This window comes from Culex pipiens, chromosome 3, assembly GCF_016801865.2.
Source record: "Culex pipiens pallens isolate TS chromosome 3, TS_CPP_V2, whole genome shotgun sequence".
Taxonomy (NCBI): domain Eukaryota; kingdom Metazoa; phylum Arthropoda; class Insecta; order Diptera; family Culicidae; genus Culex; species Culex pipiens.
In genome coordinates, this window is record NC_068939.1 from 117,461,988 (window position 1) to 117,479,026 (window position 17,039).

The window sequence follows — 17,039 nt, forward strand, 5'->3', positions numbered from 1 at the left end:
AGAATGAGTGTGGTCGCTTCGGAAAGAAAAATCGCCCAAAATGTGGGAAAGTGGAAAATGCTTCTTCTTCTTCATTTGCCGTCATCGTCGTCTTCGTGTTCTTCCGCGTGGCCCCAGAAAAAGAAAAATCAGCTGAAAATGATCGCGCGCAACCCGGTGTGAAAGATATCCGTCAATTGACACATGACCGATTTCTCGTCAAGGCGATTTGTTTCAGTGCAGCCCGCAGATGTCACGCACACTGGCGCAGCTCGCACGAACGCACTTCTTGACAAGTTTCCTCCAAAGTTCGCGACGGCCAGATTTTTCCGGGATTTATATTCGCAAAATTCACCGCTCAAAGTCACCCCAAGCGGGACGATTCCTGCGGCAAACGGTTCCCCGAGGTGGCCCACACCGGTCGCACATCGAGTTGGCCGGAACGGCTCGCGGAGGCGTCGGAAAAATCGAATTCTTTGAAGGGTTTTCTTTTCTCGTCTAATGTTTGCCGTCGCGGGGTCGTAAAACGGGATCGCTAATTTCTCGGGAACTGGACCGCGCTGGCTTGCGTTGCGGTTCGCAAGAGGCGCTTCGGCGGTCAGCGAGCATTTTTAGGTAAGATTGGGGGTTGAAATTTTGGGGTTTTTGGGTGAAATTTGCAAATAACTTTGTTGTTTTTGCCGTTTCGAAGGGGGGAAGTTTTATTTTTTGACGTTTTCTTGTTTTGCCTGCTCCGTTTTCTTCCGCGAGTCGGGGAAGGGGTTGACAAGTTTGGGTTTGAGGTTATGTTCGCCACAAGTCGGAATGTTTATTTTTGCGCTCATTCGTAATGTTTTTGTTTTCTTTTTTTTCGTCACCCTAAACAAAACAGATTAAGCAGCGCGCAACCATGAACGGATCGGCCGATGGAAAATCGTCCAGCTCGTCGTCGTCGTCCTCTTCCGGTGGGGGAACGTCCCAGCAACAGCAGCAGCAGCAAAAGGCCCCGCGGAACTACAAGCTGATTGCGGATCCGTTTCTGCACAAGGGCGTTCCGAAGATCTACCGGTACGATGGGGTCGTGCCGGGAGATCCGGCGTATCCGCCCGTCGTGCCGCGGGACCCGCGCAATCCGCTGGCCCGGATACGGTCGTCCCGGTTGGACGCGATGGAGCTGGTGCTGCCAAGGTAGGTTATACGGAATTGTCGACTTGTTTCTCCATCGCTTCACCGTCTACCTTCATTGCAGGTTCAAAATCGACCAACACTACATCGGCGAACCGCCGGCCATCGAGATCACCATCACCAACCTGAACGACAACATTGACAAACCATTCCTGGCGGACCTGCTGGCCAAGTGTGGCACGTACACCGAACTGTACATCTACTACCACCCGACGACGCACAAGCACCTCGGCCTGGCCCGGATCGTCTTCGAAAACGTCCGCTCGGCGCGACTCTGCGTGGAGCGGCTCAACGGGACGTCCGTCATGGGCAAGGTGTTGAACGTGTTCAAGGACCCGTTCGGCGAGGACTGCAAACGGCTGCTGGAGGAAAAGACCGCGGAAAAGAAGAAGGCAGCGCCGGTGGCGGCGGCTCCGGTAGCCGCAGCACCCCCGCCACCACCTCCACCCGCTCCGGAACCACCGGCGTCGCGCCACTCGTCCAGCTATAAGTCCGAACCGAGGACGGCGTCCTCCCATTACGGAGCTCGAGCCAGTCACCGGAACGAGCAACTCAACGACGAAGACAACTGGGATGATCCGGCGCCGCCGCCGAAGAAGACGTCCGCCCCACCACCGGTGGCGGCGGCCACGGTAGCGAAGGGTGCCCTGGCCGACGAGGACATGTGGGACGCGGGTGAGTTCTCCGGCAGCGGCGGCAACAGCCAAGACTCGAGCTACTACAAGGAGAGCAAATACCCGCCCAAGAGTTCGACGAGCCACTACGACGTCCGGTCGGACGAGGATAGCCGCGGCAAGTCGGACCGGTATTATGATCGGGGCCGGGACAAGGACAAGGATCGCGGCCGGAAGAGTTACAACCATCGCGATGATAGACGCGAGCGGGACGATGATCGAGGTCGTCGCGGCGATTGGGATCGTGGGGATGATAGGCGACGTTCCGGTGATCGCTATGGTGGAGGGCGCGGGGAACGGGACGGACGGCGGAAGGGAAGCGGCGGAGGATACTGGGAAGGTGACTCAAGAGGCTACTCGAGCGAGATGGGCGGCTACGGAGGTGGTGGCAGTGGAAGGTACGGTTCTTCCTACGATCAATACTACGGCTATGCGGCGAGTTCGGATTACGGCCACTACGGCTATCCGCCGCCAATGCCGGCCGATGGCTACGCAGGGTCCAGTTCTTGGGCACCTCCCCCACCGCCCGAGGAGAAACCCAAACCTCCGCCACCCCCAGCGAGCGGAAAATCCAAGCCAAGTCAAGCCGCCCTCGACGATTGTGACATGTGGGACGACGGAGAATCCTCCAAGCCACCTCCGCCGAAACCTCCCTCCACTCCACCGCCCATCCCAACCGGCCCCAAAGATGATCCAACGGTGGCGGCCGGCGATGACGACAACAGCGGATCGGCACTCGATCTGGACACCCGGATAGCGCTCATGTTCAAGGACAAAACGTTCGGCGCGGCACCGTTCCTGCAGCTGAGCGACGGCGAAGAAGAGGACAAACGCGAGGAAGGGGAAATGGCCGACGACAGCCGGGATGGGTCGATCAAGGCGGAGCTCAAGCAGGAGGACGTGTCCAGTCCTCCGGTGACGGATGCGGACGTGAAGGTGAAGAAAGAATCCGTCAAGTTGGAACCGCCCAAGGAGGAAGGCGCCAGTGACATCTCGTCCAGCGAGGATGACATCCTGGCCAAGGAAAGTCCCCCGCCGAAGCCACCGAGCAAACCGTACATGGAAGACATCATCAAGCGGGACAACGACCAGATGTCTCTCTCGAGCTTGTCCTCCAACGATGGCAAGGTTGACGACACGGTCGCACCGCCACTTCCCCCAGAACCAGCCCCGGACGCGCCACCCCCGCCAGAGTCGGTCGCTCCGTACGTCTACCCTCCGGGCATCGGTCCAGGTATGGGCTACCCGCCTGCGCCACCCGGAACCGATCCGTCCTACTACTACTCCCAGTCGTACTCCCAGAGCTCGTACGAACAGTACCAATCCGGGTACTACCAGAACAGCTACATGCAGGCGCCGTACGTGCCGGGACTAACCGGAGCCTACCCGTACCAAACGTACGGATACTCCGGCAAACGAGACTCGTACGACGAAGACGACCGCTACCGATCGTCCTACTCAAGTTCGGAGCGCAATCGAAGCGAGCGTGAACAGCGCAAGAAACACAACCGCTACGAGGAGGCCATCACGGCCGTCATCGACCGCGTCACGGCCGAGCTGAAGCAGATTCTGAAGAAAGATTTCAACAAAAAGATGATTGAAAACACGGCGTACAAAAAGTACGAAGCCTGGTGGGACGAAGAGCAGGAAAAGAGCAAGGGCAAGGACAAGGTCGGCGTACTCAGCGAAATCACCCCGCTGGCGACGGCCAAAGTGGACAAGGCGCCGGACATCAACCAGCTGCTAAACCAAACGTACGACAATCTGGACTCCAACAGCAGCTACATCGGACTTGGTCTGCGGGCGACCATCCCCAAAATGCCCAGCTTCCGCCGAATCCGCAAACAGCCCAGTCCCGTTCCGCAGGACGAAGACTCCCGCCGCAGCGACCAGGAGGACATGGTCCACGGGTCCGACTCGGAAAAAGAAACCGACTCCGTCAGCCGACCCAAAACGCCACCCCCGTCCGGTTCCTCCGCCGACCGCGGCGAAGGCGTCTCCCGAACCCTCTCCTCATCCTCCGTGCCCCGCTCGGAAAAACGCAAAGCCAGCGTGTCCTCGTTCTTCACCTCCTCCAGCGAGGAGGACAGCTCCGGCAGCGATTCCGACGACAGCACCGACTCCGGCTCGGGTGGCCTCTCCGACGTGGAAATGTCGTACGCGAGCAAAAAGCAGCAACCTTCCCAGCAGTCCGGATCCGGAAGTCGCACGGAAAAGCGCGACAAACGAATATACTCAGACTCGGACAGCGACGAGGAAGCGTCGGAACAGCAGCAGCCATCCACGACGAGCAAGTTTCCCCTGCCGAGCAGCAGCGCTGGTTCGCGCAACAAAACGAAAATATACTCCGACTCGGACTCGGACTCGGAGGTGTCGTCCAAGCCGCCACCCCGAGAAGTGCTTCCACCCGTGTCCACCGAAAAGGCACGCAGCAAAAGTCCGGAAACGGCCCCGACAGTTCTTCCCCTGGAGCAACTCTGTGAAGCTCTGTCGCCGGATGTGCCGGACGAGAGTCCGCCAACGCCACAGCAGCCACCCCGCACTCCAGGCCGGGAATCCCCCAAGAAATCCACCTACGAGTTTGACCGCATGTACAGCGATTCCGAGGAGGAGCGCGAGTACCAGGAGAAGCGCCGGCGGAAGGCCGAATATCTGGAGCAGATCGAGCGTGAGTTCCAGGAGGAGCAGCTGCGGTTGGCTCAGGAGCGCGAAGAGGCGGCCAAAGCGGCTGCGGAAGCTCCCGCGCCGGAACCGGTGGCCAAGAAATCTCCCGTCAAAAGCCAAGCCAAGAACAACCGCAAGAACGCCACTCCGTCGGTCAACCTGCTCGAGAAGGCTCCCAGTCCGAGCGATCCCATTACGCCCCTCACGAGTCAACCGCCGCCAACGCCCGGCGCCGGACTGCTCGAAGATCCGATGGTGGCCGCGGCAGCATCCGTCCCCCAACCTGCCAGCAAAAAGAAAAAAGCGGAAAAAGCGCCCAAATCCAAGGCGAAAGGTGGCAAAAAGGCAAAGGAAACCAACGGCGTGCAAGCGCCGGTGCCGGAGTTGCCTCCGATCGCTCCCGTCGAACCGCTGCCAATGGTTCAACCCGTTCTTCCACCCCGGGTCGTCGCGCTGGGTGGTTCCGCTACGCCCCAGCAACAGCTCAGCTCTTCGGACGATTTCTTCTCCGCCGACGAGGAGGCCGCCGCAGCGCGACGAGCCGCCAAAGCATCCCCCGCGTCTTCCGACGGTGGCTCGAGCCAAGCTAGTCAGGTGGCGTTGGACCACTGTTATTCGCTTCCACCCTCGGCATCGCCGTCGTCTTCCTCGCCGCATCCCCAGTCGGACTCGTCGGTGCCGGTCACCGTCGCAAACAAGTACGCCCCCACCTCGTCCGAAGCGTTGGCCCACGATCACGGCTACACGAACAACGATGGAGCCATCGGCGAGATGCCACCCTGCCCACCTGCCCAAGTTCCCATGGAAGTTCAGCAGCAACAACCGCCCGCGACCGAAGTCGCGCAAGTCGTCCCCACCCAGCGATCCGCAGGTCGACCCAAGAAAGACCCGAACGCCCCCAAGGCCAAGTACAAGCGCAAGCAGGACAAAGCGGCGGCGGCGGCAGCTACGCTTCAAACCTTTGCCAGCACGGTAGCCACTTCTTCGCAGCAGCAGGCCCTGCTTCCGTTTGCCGCAGGTCAGCAACAGCTGTCCACGTTCATGCCCGTGCCCAAGTACCACGAGCGGGATATCCGGACGCAGATGTCCATCCTGTACGATTTCCTAACGCGCGGGATCGACGCCGAGGACGTGCAGTACATCCGCCAAAGCTACGAACTACTGCTCGGCGATGACACCAACAATTACTGGCTCAACGCGACGCACTGGGTCGATCACTGCACGACGGACCGGAGTTTCCTGCCACCGCCGCCGAAGAAGCGCAAAAAGGACAAGGAAACCGTGTGGGACATCAAGCAGCACTCGACGGGGTCGGCGCGAACGCAGGGCTTCTACAAGATTGACCCGCGCGAAAAGGCCAAATACAAGTACCACCATCTGCGCGGTACGGCCGCCGAGAACCACCTGAAGAACATCGAAACGGCCAAGGCCGTCACCAAGATGCAGGGTCTTTCGCGGGAAGCCCGCTCGAACCAGCGCCGCCTGTTGACGGCGTTCGGCGCCAGCACCGAGTCCGAGCTGCTCAAGTTCAACCAGCTCAAGTTCCGCAAGAAGCAGCTCAAGTTTGCCAAATCGGCGATCCACGACTGGGGCCTGTTTGCGATGGAACCGATCGCCGCGGACGAGATGGTCATCGAGTACGTCGGGCAAATGGTGCGCCCGTCGGTGGCGGATCTGCGCGAGACCAAGTACGAAGCGATCGGCATCGGCAGCTCGTACCTGTTCCGGATCGACATGGAGACCATCATCGACGCGACCAAGTGCGGCAACCTGGCCCGGTTCATCAACCACAGCTGCAATGTGAGTAGATTATACGGTTCAAGGTTGTAAGGGGGAGCATAAAGTTTAGGGTCTCCAAAATCACGTGCACTTTGAATATTTCAAAAATATTTGGTCTGGGCCGAATGGTTTTTCTTCAAAGTTGGTAAGGAGAATTAGTGCTGTTCGCTACTCCAACGTATTGCATGCAATTTTTGCTTGGATTGATACCTAAGGGAGCGTTCTTTTATTACGTAACGCAAACAAAAGATTTTTGGACCCCATCTCCCCCCCCCCCCCACAGAGTCGAGACGGCTGAAAAATAGGGGCGCGACAATGTGGAAAGGGAGGTAATTTGTGATTGTAGACGGTATTGTTTTGATTCGCAGCATGCATTTTTTCATTTCCAGCTACTTAACTATCTGCTGCTTTTATTTTGCTCTCCTGATTATCACTTCTTCACTGATTCTTCTGTTTACTATCCACCATTTGAAAAACTTTTTTTAAAAACTATATTTTTTGAATTTTGTATTTTTTCAAAAAAAATTTAATTACATGGGACAATTATGCGTAGAACGGCAGTCTGGGTCCAAAAAACAAATCTGGAGTTTTTTTTTGAAAAGGTCCAATAAACCAAATTTCCAGTTTTTGCTTTTTGGGTGTTTTTGAAACCGCCTTGAGTCAGGGGTATTAAAAAACACCCAAAAAGCAAAAACTGAAAATTTGGTTTATTGGTCCTTTTCAAAATAAACTCCAGAAATATAATTTTTTAAAATTTTTGTTTTTTTTTTATTTTTTTCAATTTTTAGCTTTTTAATTTTTATTAACTTTTAATTTTATCAAAAAAAAAATTCTGATATTAATCGGAAAAATCGCCAAAAAATCACACTGCATTGATTTTCGACGCTCTATCGATTCATCTTGACAGAACTCGTCTATCTCCAACCCTCGAATTTTGAGAAAATAAATTCCGTGGAGATCGAGTGATGTTCGTATGTGGTAAAATTTTGCCAAATTTTGTGTCGCGTCGTTCTCAGCTCCGATTTTGATTCTTCTGAATGCAGATGAAAGCTAGTGTGCTGAACCTGGGCGAGTTGCCGCTCAAATTTCGAAATATTCATCTGTTTTCGGATGTGGAGAGACTTTTCAACAAAATACACAGTTTTCAAATGAAAATATGGTCAAAATTTTTAATTTTCATATCTTTCATTTATCTCAAAAATTGCATTTTTCGAGCTCTACAACCCCCCAAATTTTCATCCAGATTCATAATATGGTTCTGGAATTTGAGCCGTTTGATTAACCTACCATAAGAAAAAAAATCCCTAAAAAAAGGTAAAAGCCCACCTGGTGACCTTCGCCAACATTTTTCGTTTCTAATTTTATCCGAAATTTCTTCCTACATTGATAGTATACAGACCATGAGTGAGCATCTGAAACAAATTTGACATCGATCGGCAATCCCGAACAACTTTAAGAACGATATACTTTTTGCCTTTCTTACTAAAGAAAGGTATAGGTTTTACTTTATGGCTGGACGTCATTTTCATCTTCGTAAATAAGACGATACAGCATGAATATTAATCGGAAAAATCGTCAAAAAAAATCACACTGCATTGATTTTCGACGCTTCGTCGCTAAGTCGACAAGTTGTCAAGTTGAGCTTCGAATACTGGCGCAAGAATGCTGGCGCATATATGTTTTGCTCGACTTATACTCGTTTTTAGTAGCTTGTCTACCGATGTTTCCTACAAAATGTAAGATATCGTAGCTTTTAGGTTTCTTTTGCCCTGTCCGTTTTGGCATAACTCGACGGTAACATTTCAAAAGGCATCATGTACATTTTGACACTTTCTGGGTTATTGCATATTCTGCAAGTACTCCTAATAAGCTACCTCTCCACCAAAAATGAGCAAAAGTTAGTTTTCCATTGTTTGTTATCATTAGAACATCTTATTTTGCATTTACATTAAAATAGGAATTGAAAATGGATGCTCAACATTTTAATGCATTTTTCTCAAAACGCATGGTTTGTACATGATGCTTTTTGAAATGTTGGCGTCGAACTGTTCAATGTTTATGCAAAAACTTGTGTGACATAGGACATTCATCCGGATATAAACAATTTGTTTCCCGTGTGCTCCTAAAATCGACTTTAAGTAGGCTTCATTTTGTCGTGATTTCGTAAGTTTATTTAACAGAGTTCATTGGATTCCAATAGGAGTTTTCTAAGCTTCTAAGCTTTATATCGTTTTCAATGTTTTCAATGTTCGCAACGCCAATGGCTATCTACCTAAGGTTCTCGCGGTTGATTGTGTAGTGGTGCGGTTGTAAAAATAGCTATCTCTGACTCTCTCACTTTCGTAGATGCTGAATGGCAAGCTTCCCACTGTGCGGTTAACTCGGTTTTGCTTTGCGCCTGATTGTTCGGTTTTCGGGCTCGTACCAAAACTAGAAAACCAAAACCGCAGTGTGCGTCGTCACTGGCGTATGGGAAGTTTGCTATGCTCGCGTTTGTCATAAACGCTTGGCTGATTAAGAATTTGTACGATTAAAAATAATCTTTTGGTGAAAATTGCATTTTTTTTCTTTTGGAAAACACATAATTAATAATACCTTGCTTTCATCATAAGATTTTTTTGTACCAAGTCGATGTTATGAATTGAAAGAAGTTAAATTCTTTAGTAAGAAAGGCTCTATCTCACCCCTGGTGGGATTAAATCGGGTTTGTTTATTATTTGATTTTTTATTTTCAATTTTTTAAAAAAAGAATATATATTTTTTAATTTTTTTAATTCTTAATTTAAAAAAAAATATATATTTTTTCCGTGCCTGATTCGATTTTTTTCCGTTTGATGTGGTAGCAAACAGGCTGAATACCGGGTAGCAAAGTGAAATCCCGAAGAACTGAGAGCAAATTTGCTACCGCGACAGGTACCGCGGTGGGATGGACCTCAGGTGCAAATTTGATTTGCTTCGATGTTTGCCACCAGCGCTGGAGATGAACTAATCAAGTAAAAATACATACAAAATTTCGCAAATATTGCAAATTATGAAAAAACGGTATTTTAATGAATATTTTTGAGTGTTAATACATTGAAACTTACTATATCATAAAACAAATCTTTAAATTCAACAAAAAACCAACAGAAATTCAACATGATTTGGTTGAATTAGATCAATTTTTGAAATTTAGTTCTTGTTCGGTAACTGGGTGTTGTTTAACTGGCCACTCGATAACTCGACTGTTGCAAAACAGAAAAAAAACGTCAAAATACAATAACAAAGCAAAATAATTGAGGGGTCAGTGGATGCAATAACTGATGTCAACAAACATTTTTTTTTTAAATTTTCATGAAATTTTATGTTTTTTTTTTAAGAATATTTAGAGGGGTCTCGCATATGGAAATATCTAAGCTATCGTCCGTTATCGTCGATAAGATTATCGGTTCTAATTCTGTTTCTAATCCTTTTCAACTCTCTCCAAATATACAGCCCAACTGCTACGCCAAGGTCATCACGATCGAGTCGGAGAAGAAGATTGTGATCTACTCGAAGCAGCCGATCGGCGTCAACGAGGAGATCACGTACGACTACAAGTTCCCGCTCGAGGACGAGAAGATTCCGTGCCTGTGCGGGGCACCGGGCTGTCGCGGTACGCTCAACTAAGGTGGACGAAGGTGGTGTAAATCTGTTAGAATGCTCAGAGTAAGGTTTTCTTTTTTTCTGTTTTTGTTTTTCGTGGTCGTCGTGTAAGATCGAGTGAGGAAAAAGTGTGCGGCGGGACAAGTTAGGAACAATTTTTGCTTAGCTAAAACAAAGTAAGGAGTAAGGAACAACGGTGAACAAAATGGGCGAGTTTTGGAAGTCTCGAGGGAGTCTGCCTTGGCGCGGATGTGTATGATATCTAGGAAGAAAAGCAATTACGCGGTGGGGAGATTCTCGGGGGTGGACAGGACTCGCGTTTGTTTACGCCTACATTTATCTCGTTTTCCAGTGATTCGGAAAATACATTCAAATGCGCCAGTTATCTCATTACTTTCTACTGAGGTGAAAATGCTTGCGGATAGTAACGAAGGGATCGCGATTCGTATCCATCAAACGATAGAATCGCGTATCCCCTCGATGCTTCCACTCAAAATAGTGTTTCACTTTATCGTTTCTTTTTTAAACCAACTTATCGTTAAGCTGTAGGTATTTTCTCTTAAGTGTTCATTAAGTGTAAATATTATCACTAGTTTAATTGATACGTAAGAACATAATGATACAAAAAAAAACAAAGAAACCGAAAATAACTAACCCATGATGTCGTTTTCCGTGTGTGGAACCCCGTGAGAAATGGCCCCTTTTCCGTGCTGCTCACCCTCCCTGGATCATTGCTTTTTCGGCGACGACGAATACTGCATGTCGAGCTGGGACTGCGCGATATCGCTGAGCGCCGCCTGGATCTTCTCCAGCAGCAGCTCCCCCTTGCGGACGACCTCCTCGAGCTTCTCCGCCGAGTCCTGGTTCTCCACTTCGAGCCGCTTCAACGCCTGCACCTGCAGCTCGATCGAGCTTTCCTCGCTCGGCAGCGATTCGATGAGGGTGTCAATGTCCTTGGCGCAGCGCGAGATCAGCGTCGAGAAGAGCTGCGCGTAGTCCTCCTGCTGCGTTTGCTGCGGTGTCTGCGAGCCGGTCCGCTCGAAGCCGGGAAACTTGCTCGGGACCGAGCCCTGCTGCAGTATGCCGATGCTGTTACAAAAGTGCTCTGCTTGCTGTGCGGGTTAGAGGGAAGGGAAGAAAAAGTAGGTATTAGTGTTGGGTAAAATCGGTAAAATATGGGATAGTGTGATGGATTGAGGCCGTTCAGTTGAGCACTGAATTTTCAAAACACGATGTCATGATCGTTATCGACGACTTGATGTCCAATAAACCAAATTTCCAGTTTTAGCTTTTTGGGTATTTTTAAAACCGCCTTAAGTCAGTGGTACTAAGAAACACCCAAAAAGCAAAAACTGGAAATTTGGTTTATTGGACCTTAACAAAAAAAAAAATCCAGATTTATTGTGTTGGCCACATTTAATACCATGGATGTCCTACATCCTAGTATACATCCTAGTAGGCTTGAATCTCACCGCGAGTGAGAAAGAATAAAGGAGAAAAGCTCGGAACTTAACCTCAAAGGTAAACAACCGAATGAACTTTTTTGACAGGTGTCAGTTCCGAGACAAAGCATTTAAAATTATTATTTTGTTCCGGTTTTTTTCCGTTTCACATGGACACAAACACGACCAGGAACACGGCAAGGTCACGGCCACGGGAATGGCCAGGAACAGGCACCTACACGGCCCCTGGGACAAGAAAACCGTGACGTAGCAAATGAACTCAAAGAACTCAGTATTCATTTTGTGAGTGCCATTTGAGTGGTTTGACAGGTGTCAAATCGGGACTTAACATTTTTTTGAATTTGAATTTGAATGAACTCAAATCACTCAAAGTTCATTTTGTGAGTGACTTTAACATTTTGGCCTAGTTTGACAGCTAGCTCGTTCCCAGGTTTTCTGTGGGAGAGAAAAGGAGGCGAATACTTTATGAAAATCATACCTGTCAAAATTCCTAGCCTCAAAATTTTGTCGCGAGTTGCTTTTCTCCTCTATTCCGCGAAACGTCATAACTCGAGTTTTTTTCCGTATTAGTGCCCTAGTGCTTGTCCGTGCTTCTGGCCGTGTTCGTGTACGTGCACCTGACCACGTAGTTGCCTGTTCCTGGTCGTTCCCGTGGCCGTGCTCTAGGCCATGCCCTTGTCTGGACTCCTGCCCGTGCTTCCGGCCGTTTTCGTGTCCCTGGTCGTGTAGGTGCCTATTCCTGGCCATTCCCGTGGCCGTGTCACAGAGTAATCCAGAGAGAACAGTCCGAACAGTTGTCAGAAAAAAATGTGGCTCCGTTACGAGTATACCCTTTGGAAAGGTAGCGGCTCTCGACGTTATGTTTTGAGCGTTACGGGTTGGATGAAGAAAATTATTCATCATAGTAAACTTAGGATATGTAAGATTTGTTTGTTTTGACAAGTGCCAGCCATCAAGGCTTCGATTTTGTATTTCTTTCAGTTCAAGTTCTGATTTTTTGTAATTTAAAAGACCTTGAGGGAAAAAGACCTTGGGAAGCAGCTAAAATCCAGTCTAAGCCTGCAATGTCCATCAGAACCACCCAAGAACTTAGATTTGACGGTGGAAAAAAAGCATCTGGTGGGGTTTGCTTCCTTTCGGGTTTTTGTTTCACTCTCATATGGATAATGAATATGCTGCCGAGTCAAAATTGCTGCCCGTGGATTAGGCAGGATCTTTTTGCCTAACCAAGGCAGTTTGCCTAACGTCCAGGCGCTATCTTACGAAGTTAGTCATATTATGGTTTAAGCTAAGAACAAGATTGTCCGTTCGACGCAGTGGTGAACGCAGAACGCTGTGCCAGTTCGATTTTTCCATCAACTGTCAGTCGAACAATCTGCAGGGGTTGCTTTGTTCAATGGTCGATGACTGGCAGGCTATGATGACAGGCGCAAAATTTTGCGTTTGCGTTCAGGCCTGACGGACAATCTTGTTCTTACCTTTAATGACCATTTGGCGATTGTTCACGCTCCATACAAATAAAAGTGTGGTGAGCTATTGTCAACAAGAAAAGAGAGGGTCTCAAAACGTCGAAAAGTCTGTTTATCAAATCAGACTAGGATTAGGATTGTAAATGAAAATCAAACATATGCATCAAACATATTCCATATGCAATGCTAAACATATTTTCCTAGTGGTATGTTCCGTCGTTCCTTAAACTGACCAGAGAAATTGTTCTGACTAAGCATTCGGTCAGAAATTTTAAGGCCACGGAAACTGTCCCAAACAATTCCGCACAAATTTTCACTTTGAAGAAAGTTTAGTTTTCTGAAAATATCACTGGAATTCTGTTGGAATTGGAACTTGAAATTGATTACGCGAAGCCACATCACCAGTGAGAACCTGGTACAGAAAGCCTAGCGTTGCCAGCATGAAACATTCGAAACAGTTAATTTTGGCGGGCATTGGCCCACCCGGTGAAAGGCGGTGGCACATCGGTAGAACTTGAGATTCAAAAAGAGGGATTTATACAGTGCTGCCTCTAGCGGTGGAGAGCTCCAACTTTTATAACAGATTTTATAATAGATTTAACCGAGGGGTTGATCAACAGCACGATTTTTTCTCCAGCCTGAGCAAATAACTCGAAACACAACTTTAGAATCCCTCGACTGATAGAAACTGGCATAAACTGTTATACACATAAAAGAAAACAACATCGTAGCTGGCCATGCAAAAAAAAAAAACAATTTTCTAATGTTTACAAATTTCCGTCCATCTGCAGGAACCATTTTCGTTCATATTCCATTGCGTTTTAAAAGAAACGGATTTCCATAAAAAAATCTGATGAAAAATGTTTAGTATGAACATCACTTAATCGAGAACCAGAGAAGTGCCATCTGAATGGATTATTTTCCGGTGGTTGGGGATAGTTGGATTTGTTACGAGCATTATTTTTATAAATCTTGTACAAAGAAGACATAAGTTGAACTGAAATAAACAGTACGCTTGAAAGGTACGGTAGTTATTCGAAAACAAGTGGTTCAATGAAGCAATTTTAAATGTGCCTCCAAGTGATCACTTCTGCAAAACGCTTAACATTGCGTGTGATGGCCAGTTTAACGGAAACACATTTTCACTCAATTTTTAGTTGATAAAAAGGTGCAAATCGTGATGAGCTTCTTTGTTTTGATTCGTTGCCACGAATGTCAGTCTAACTGGTATACATTTTCTTTTATGAGATCGTAGTGTGCTGAGAAATCATCCAGGACAAATTTATCGTAGAACACTAATGAACTGATTTCTCGTCACACTTTTTGAGCAGAAATTTGTTCAGAGTTCCACGGATGTGGCGGTGGTTCCAAGTCCTTTTTCCAACTTTTCCAGCACATATCCACGATAGCCGTCAGTAAATTCCCTTTGTTGATGTAGAGCTTTTGGAAAATGTTGACAACTAAAGATTGCACCTGGTTGCTGCGATAAAAAGTAACGCTTAAAAAATCATTTCACTCTAAGGCTCACGACAATCAAAAGTGTTGCTAAAGGGGGGATGTACCACGATGTACCGCGTAACGCAACCATAAATTAAATGCCAGTGCTCCCTCTGAGTTACTCTGTGGCCGTGTCCTTGCCGTGTTCCTGGTCGTGTTTGTGTCATGCGAAACGGAACAACCGGAAGAAAATTATAATTTTAAATGCTAAGTCCCGGAATTGACACCTGTCCAAAAAGTTCATTCGGTTGTTTACCTTTGAGGTTAAGTTCCGAGCTTTTCTCCTTTATTATCTCTACTGAAGTACTTTGATCTCACAAACAAACATAACGTTCGATTGAGTAACCGTTTTATGGGGTTGTGCAACAAAGGTCGAAAGTGGAAAAAATCGTAATGTGAAATTGTCATACTTGAATGACAATGTTTTGGAAATAATGGGCACATGTTTGTGCGTTTTTCCATTCATTCAAATATAAGCAGTTATTTGGAGGTGCTGAAAGGTTCCAAGGTACAGAAAAATGCAGCGCAAGAGGAGAAAACGAAGAATTCGAAGACCTTTGCGGCAAATTTGATACATCAGAAGCTTGAAGATGAAGTAAAAGAGCGAAAAATATGTTAATGTTGGTAATAAAATAAGCTTGTCGAATTGAACTATTATTTTATAATACAATTGTATTGTTACACATTGAATTTTAACGATATGTCGTCTTAAACATCTTGTAAAGCGAACACGAGCTCCTCATGAACTGATTGTCAGAATCTGGGAACTCTCACAACTACCGATGCTGCTTTGCAGCCGGCAGACCACAGAAAAGATGCTAGAGCAAAGTGTGAAATATGAAGAATTGTTCTGGGGTGATGCGAAAAAATACAGCGTAAATGGACGAAGTCTTTTTTCAGCGATCCTGCATAAAGATGACACCTGTAGTCAAAATCCTGATGCATTTTTTCGACGTTCCTAGATAAAACAGAAACGGCTGAGGAAATGGACGAAGTAAGTATACGCGGAGAAAGAGCGTCCTTGGAATTAATGTTCAATCTCTAGATGGAAAGAACTTAGTTGGGCGAACCATTAACAGTTATCGACGCCAGTTTCTTACACAGCCAAAAATTCAATGAAAAAGTTCTTAAGCTTATCAAGGAATATGCTTTGACCTTGGGACAATTCAGCACTGACCGTAGAGTTTCTGGCGTCAAACAAAAGCTGCTAAATATCTTGGCCTTGATGTAGACGAGAGTAATAATTATCATATAAGGCAGCATGGACAAATCACCCGTTGGAAGGATCATAATAGATAGGAGGATGTTCTTGAGCAACGTAAAAAAATGGAGAAGGCAAGTTCATTTTAAGAAGTTATTCGATGTACTACCCAAACGTTGCAGTATTCTTTTTACGGCTTCAATTTTTAACACATTCTAAGTAGATATGAATGGTCAACGAATGGTAAGCACGATACCAAACATCGACATCCTTATATTGAGATACCGGATGACAAATGTAAGTTGTATGAATTCTGGATACATGAAGTTCACGTCGGTGTTCGGGAAGCTCGAGTCGAACAGATGAATTCTAAATATTGAATTTAAAAATTTAATGTTATATGCAAAAATCGTAGAAAAATCGAGAGATTAATAGCTAAATAGGGAGTGATCAAGCAAGTTTTACAAAATTAGTTATTTAAATAGTAAAAATCAGCAAACTGGACAGAGTTTGGAGCGAGTGCTTAAATTATCAAACCTACGAGATTTTCCCCTAGTTCTAAGTGATAAGGATGTTTAGAAGACCCCGTTATGAGTTGCAAGAATCAACAGTTTGTCCACTAACCTGATTCACCGTGTCCTGAAGCTGGGTTAGTCTGTCTGCCATCGCTTCGAAGACGATAGAATAATCCAGCTTTTCCTCGTCAATTTTGGCAGAATAGAAAAGCCCAGCCAACGAAAAAAAGAAAAATAAAAAAATACGACGGAAACCCCCGTTAAACAGGCATGCAACGGACTGTGGCCGCTTTTCTGCCCGTAAGTTGCTCGGCGGTAATCTTCCGGGAGGTTACAGAAAAAAAAGAAGAGAAAAAAAAACTGTGCAACACAAAACGCCGCGGCACCACCCGGAAGGTGAAGAGAGGCAGGAAAGCAGGATGAATTCGCAATGTCAGCAGCAGCGACACCAGATCGGGGTAGCTGGTAGTCTAGAGATCGTTCCGGAGTGCGCGAATCCCGCAACCGCAGGCCACAGGAAGGCGAATCGTGCTGCTTTCAGCGGATACAGGCTTTGGAAAATCCGTGAAAATTGCTTTCTTTCACACGCGAGCAAGGAAACGCGACTGAGCTGAGAAAGGGAAGAAAACTAAAAACGTCAAAAGTTGTGTTGTCGGAGTGGACTCAGCAGAGCAGTGTCGGATTGCGACTTTTGTCGGAGTAACTAACGCGTGTGTTGAGTGGTGCGTGGCACAGATTTGGATGCGGAAGATGTCACGCTACACAAGAGGGTATACTAAAACCACTAAAACCCTTTGTGAATTTTTATGTACAACGGTAAAAAACACGTTTTAAAACCATTTCAGAAGTTTTGCAAAATATTTATTTATTTAGTAAAAACTACAAAATGGATCGAAATAGGGGTGGATAGGATATTGAACCTGCAAAACATAACATACTGCACATAGCCAACGCGTACGTAGTCTGCCGTACTTGATGACTGCGTGTTTGTCATGTTGGTAAAATTCCAG

At 47.2% G+C, this 17,039-nt stretch overlaps 2 protein-coding genes across 2 annotated transcripts; one reads left to right on the plus strand and one right to left on the minus strand.

Moving 5' to 3' along the window:
- Window positions 1-296: 296 nt before the first annotated feature.
- On the plus strand, window positions 297-10,550 carry LOC120417865 (histone-lysine N-methyltransferase SETD1-like). Its single transcript, XM_039580084.2, has 4 exons — window positions 297-594; window positions 851-1,146; window positions 1,208-6,281; window positions 9,735-10,550. The coding sequence occupies exons 2-4, from the start codon at window positions 869-871 to the stop codon at window positions 9,906-9,908; spliced, it is 5,526 nt and encodes a 1,841-aa protein (XP_039436018.1). The 5' UTR covers window positions 297-594; window positions 851-868; the 3' UTR covers window positions 9,909-10,550.
- LOC120417866 (mediator of RNA polymerase II transcription subunit 21) lies at window positions 10,381-16,672 on the minus strand. Its single transcript, XM_039580086.2, has 2 exons — window positions 16,139-16,672; window positions 10,381-10,996 (listed from the first exon to the last, which is right to left on the minus strand). Exons 1-2 carry the CDS (start codon window positions 16,178-16,180, stop codon window positions 10,613-10,615), a joined length of 426 nt encoding a protein of 141 aa, XP_039436020.1. The 5' UTR covers window positions 16,181-16,672; the 3' UTR covers window positions 10,381-10,612.
- Between the last annotated feature and the right edge of the window lie 367 nt (window positions 16,673-17,039).

Bases quoted from the DNA above. Each gene is read 5' to 3' on its own strand.
- LOC120417865 (XM_039580084.2), top strand. From the start codon at position 869: ATGAACGGATCGGCCGATGGAAAATCGTCCAGCTCGTCGTCGTCGTCC. The intron at 1,147-1,207 runs GTAGGTTATACG...CCTTCATTGCAG, and splicing joins ATGGAGCTGGTGCTGCCAAG to GTTCAAAATCGACCAACACT. The intron at 6,282-9,734 runs GTGAGTAGATTA...CCAAATATACAG, and splicing joins TCATCAACCACAGCTGCAAT to CCCAACTGCTACGCCAAGGT.
- LOC120417866 (XM_039580086.2), bottom strand. From the start codon at position 16,180: ATGGCAGACAGACTAACCCAGCTTCAGGACACGGTGAATCAG. The intron at 10,997-16,138 runs GTTAGTGGACAA...TAACCCGCACAG, and splicing joins TTCAGGACACGGTGAATCAG to CAAGCAGAGCACTTTTGTAA.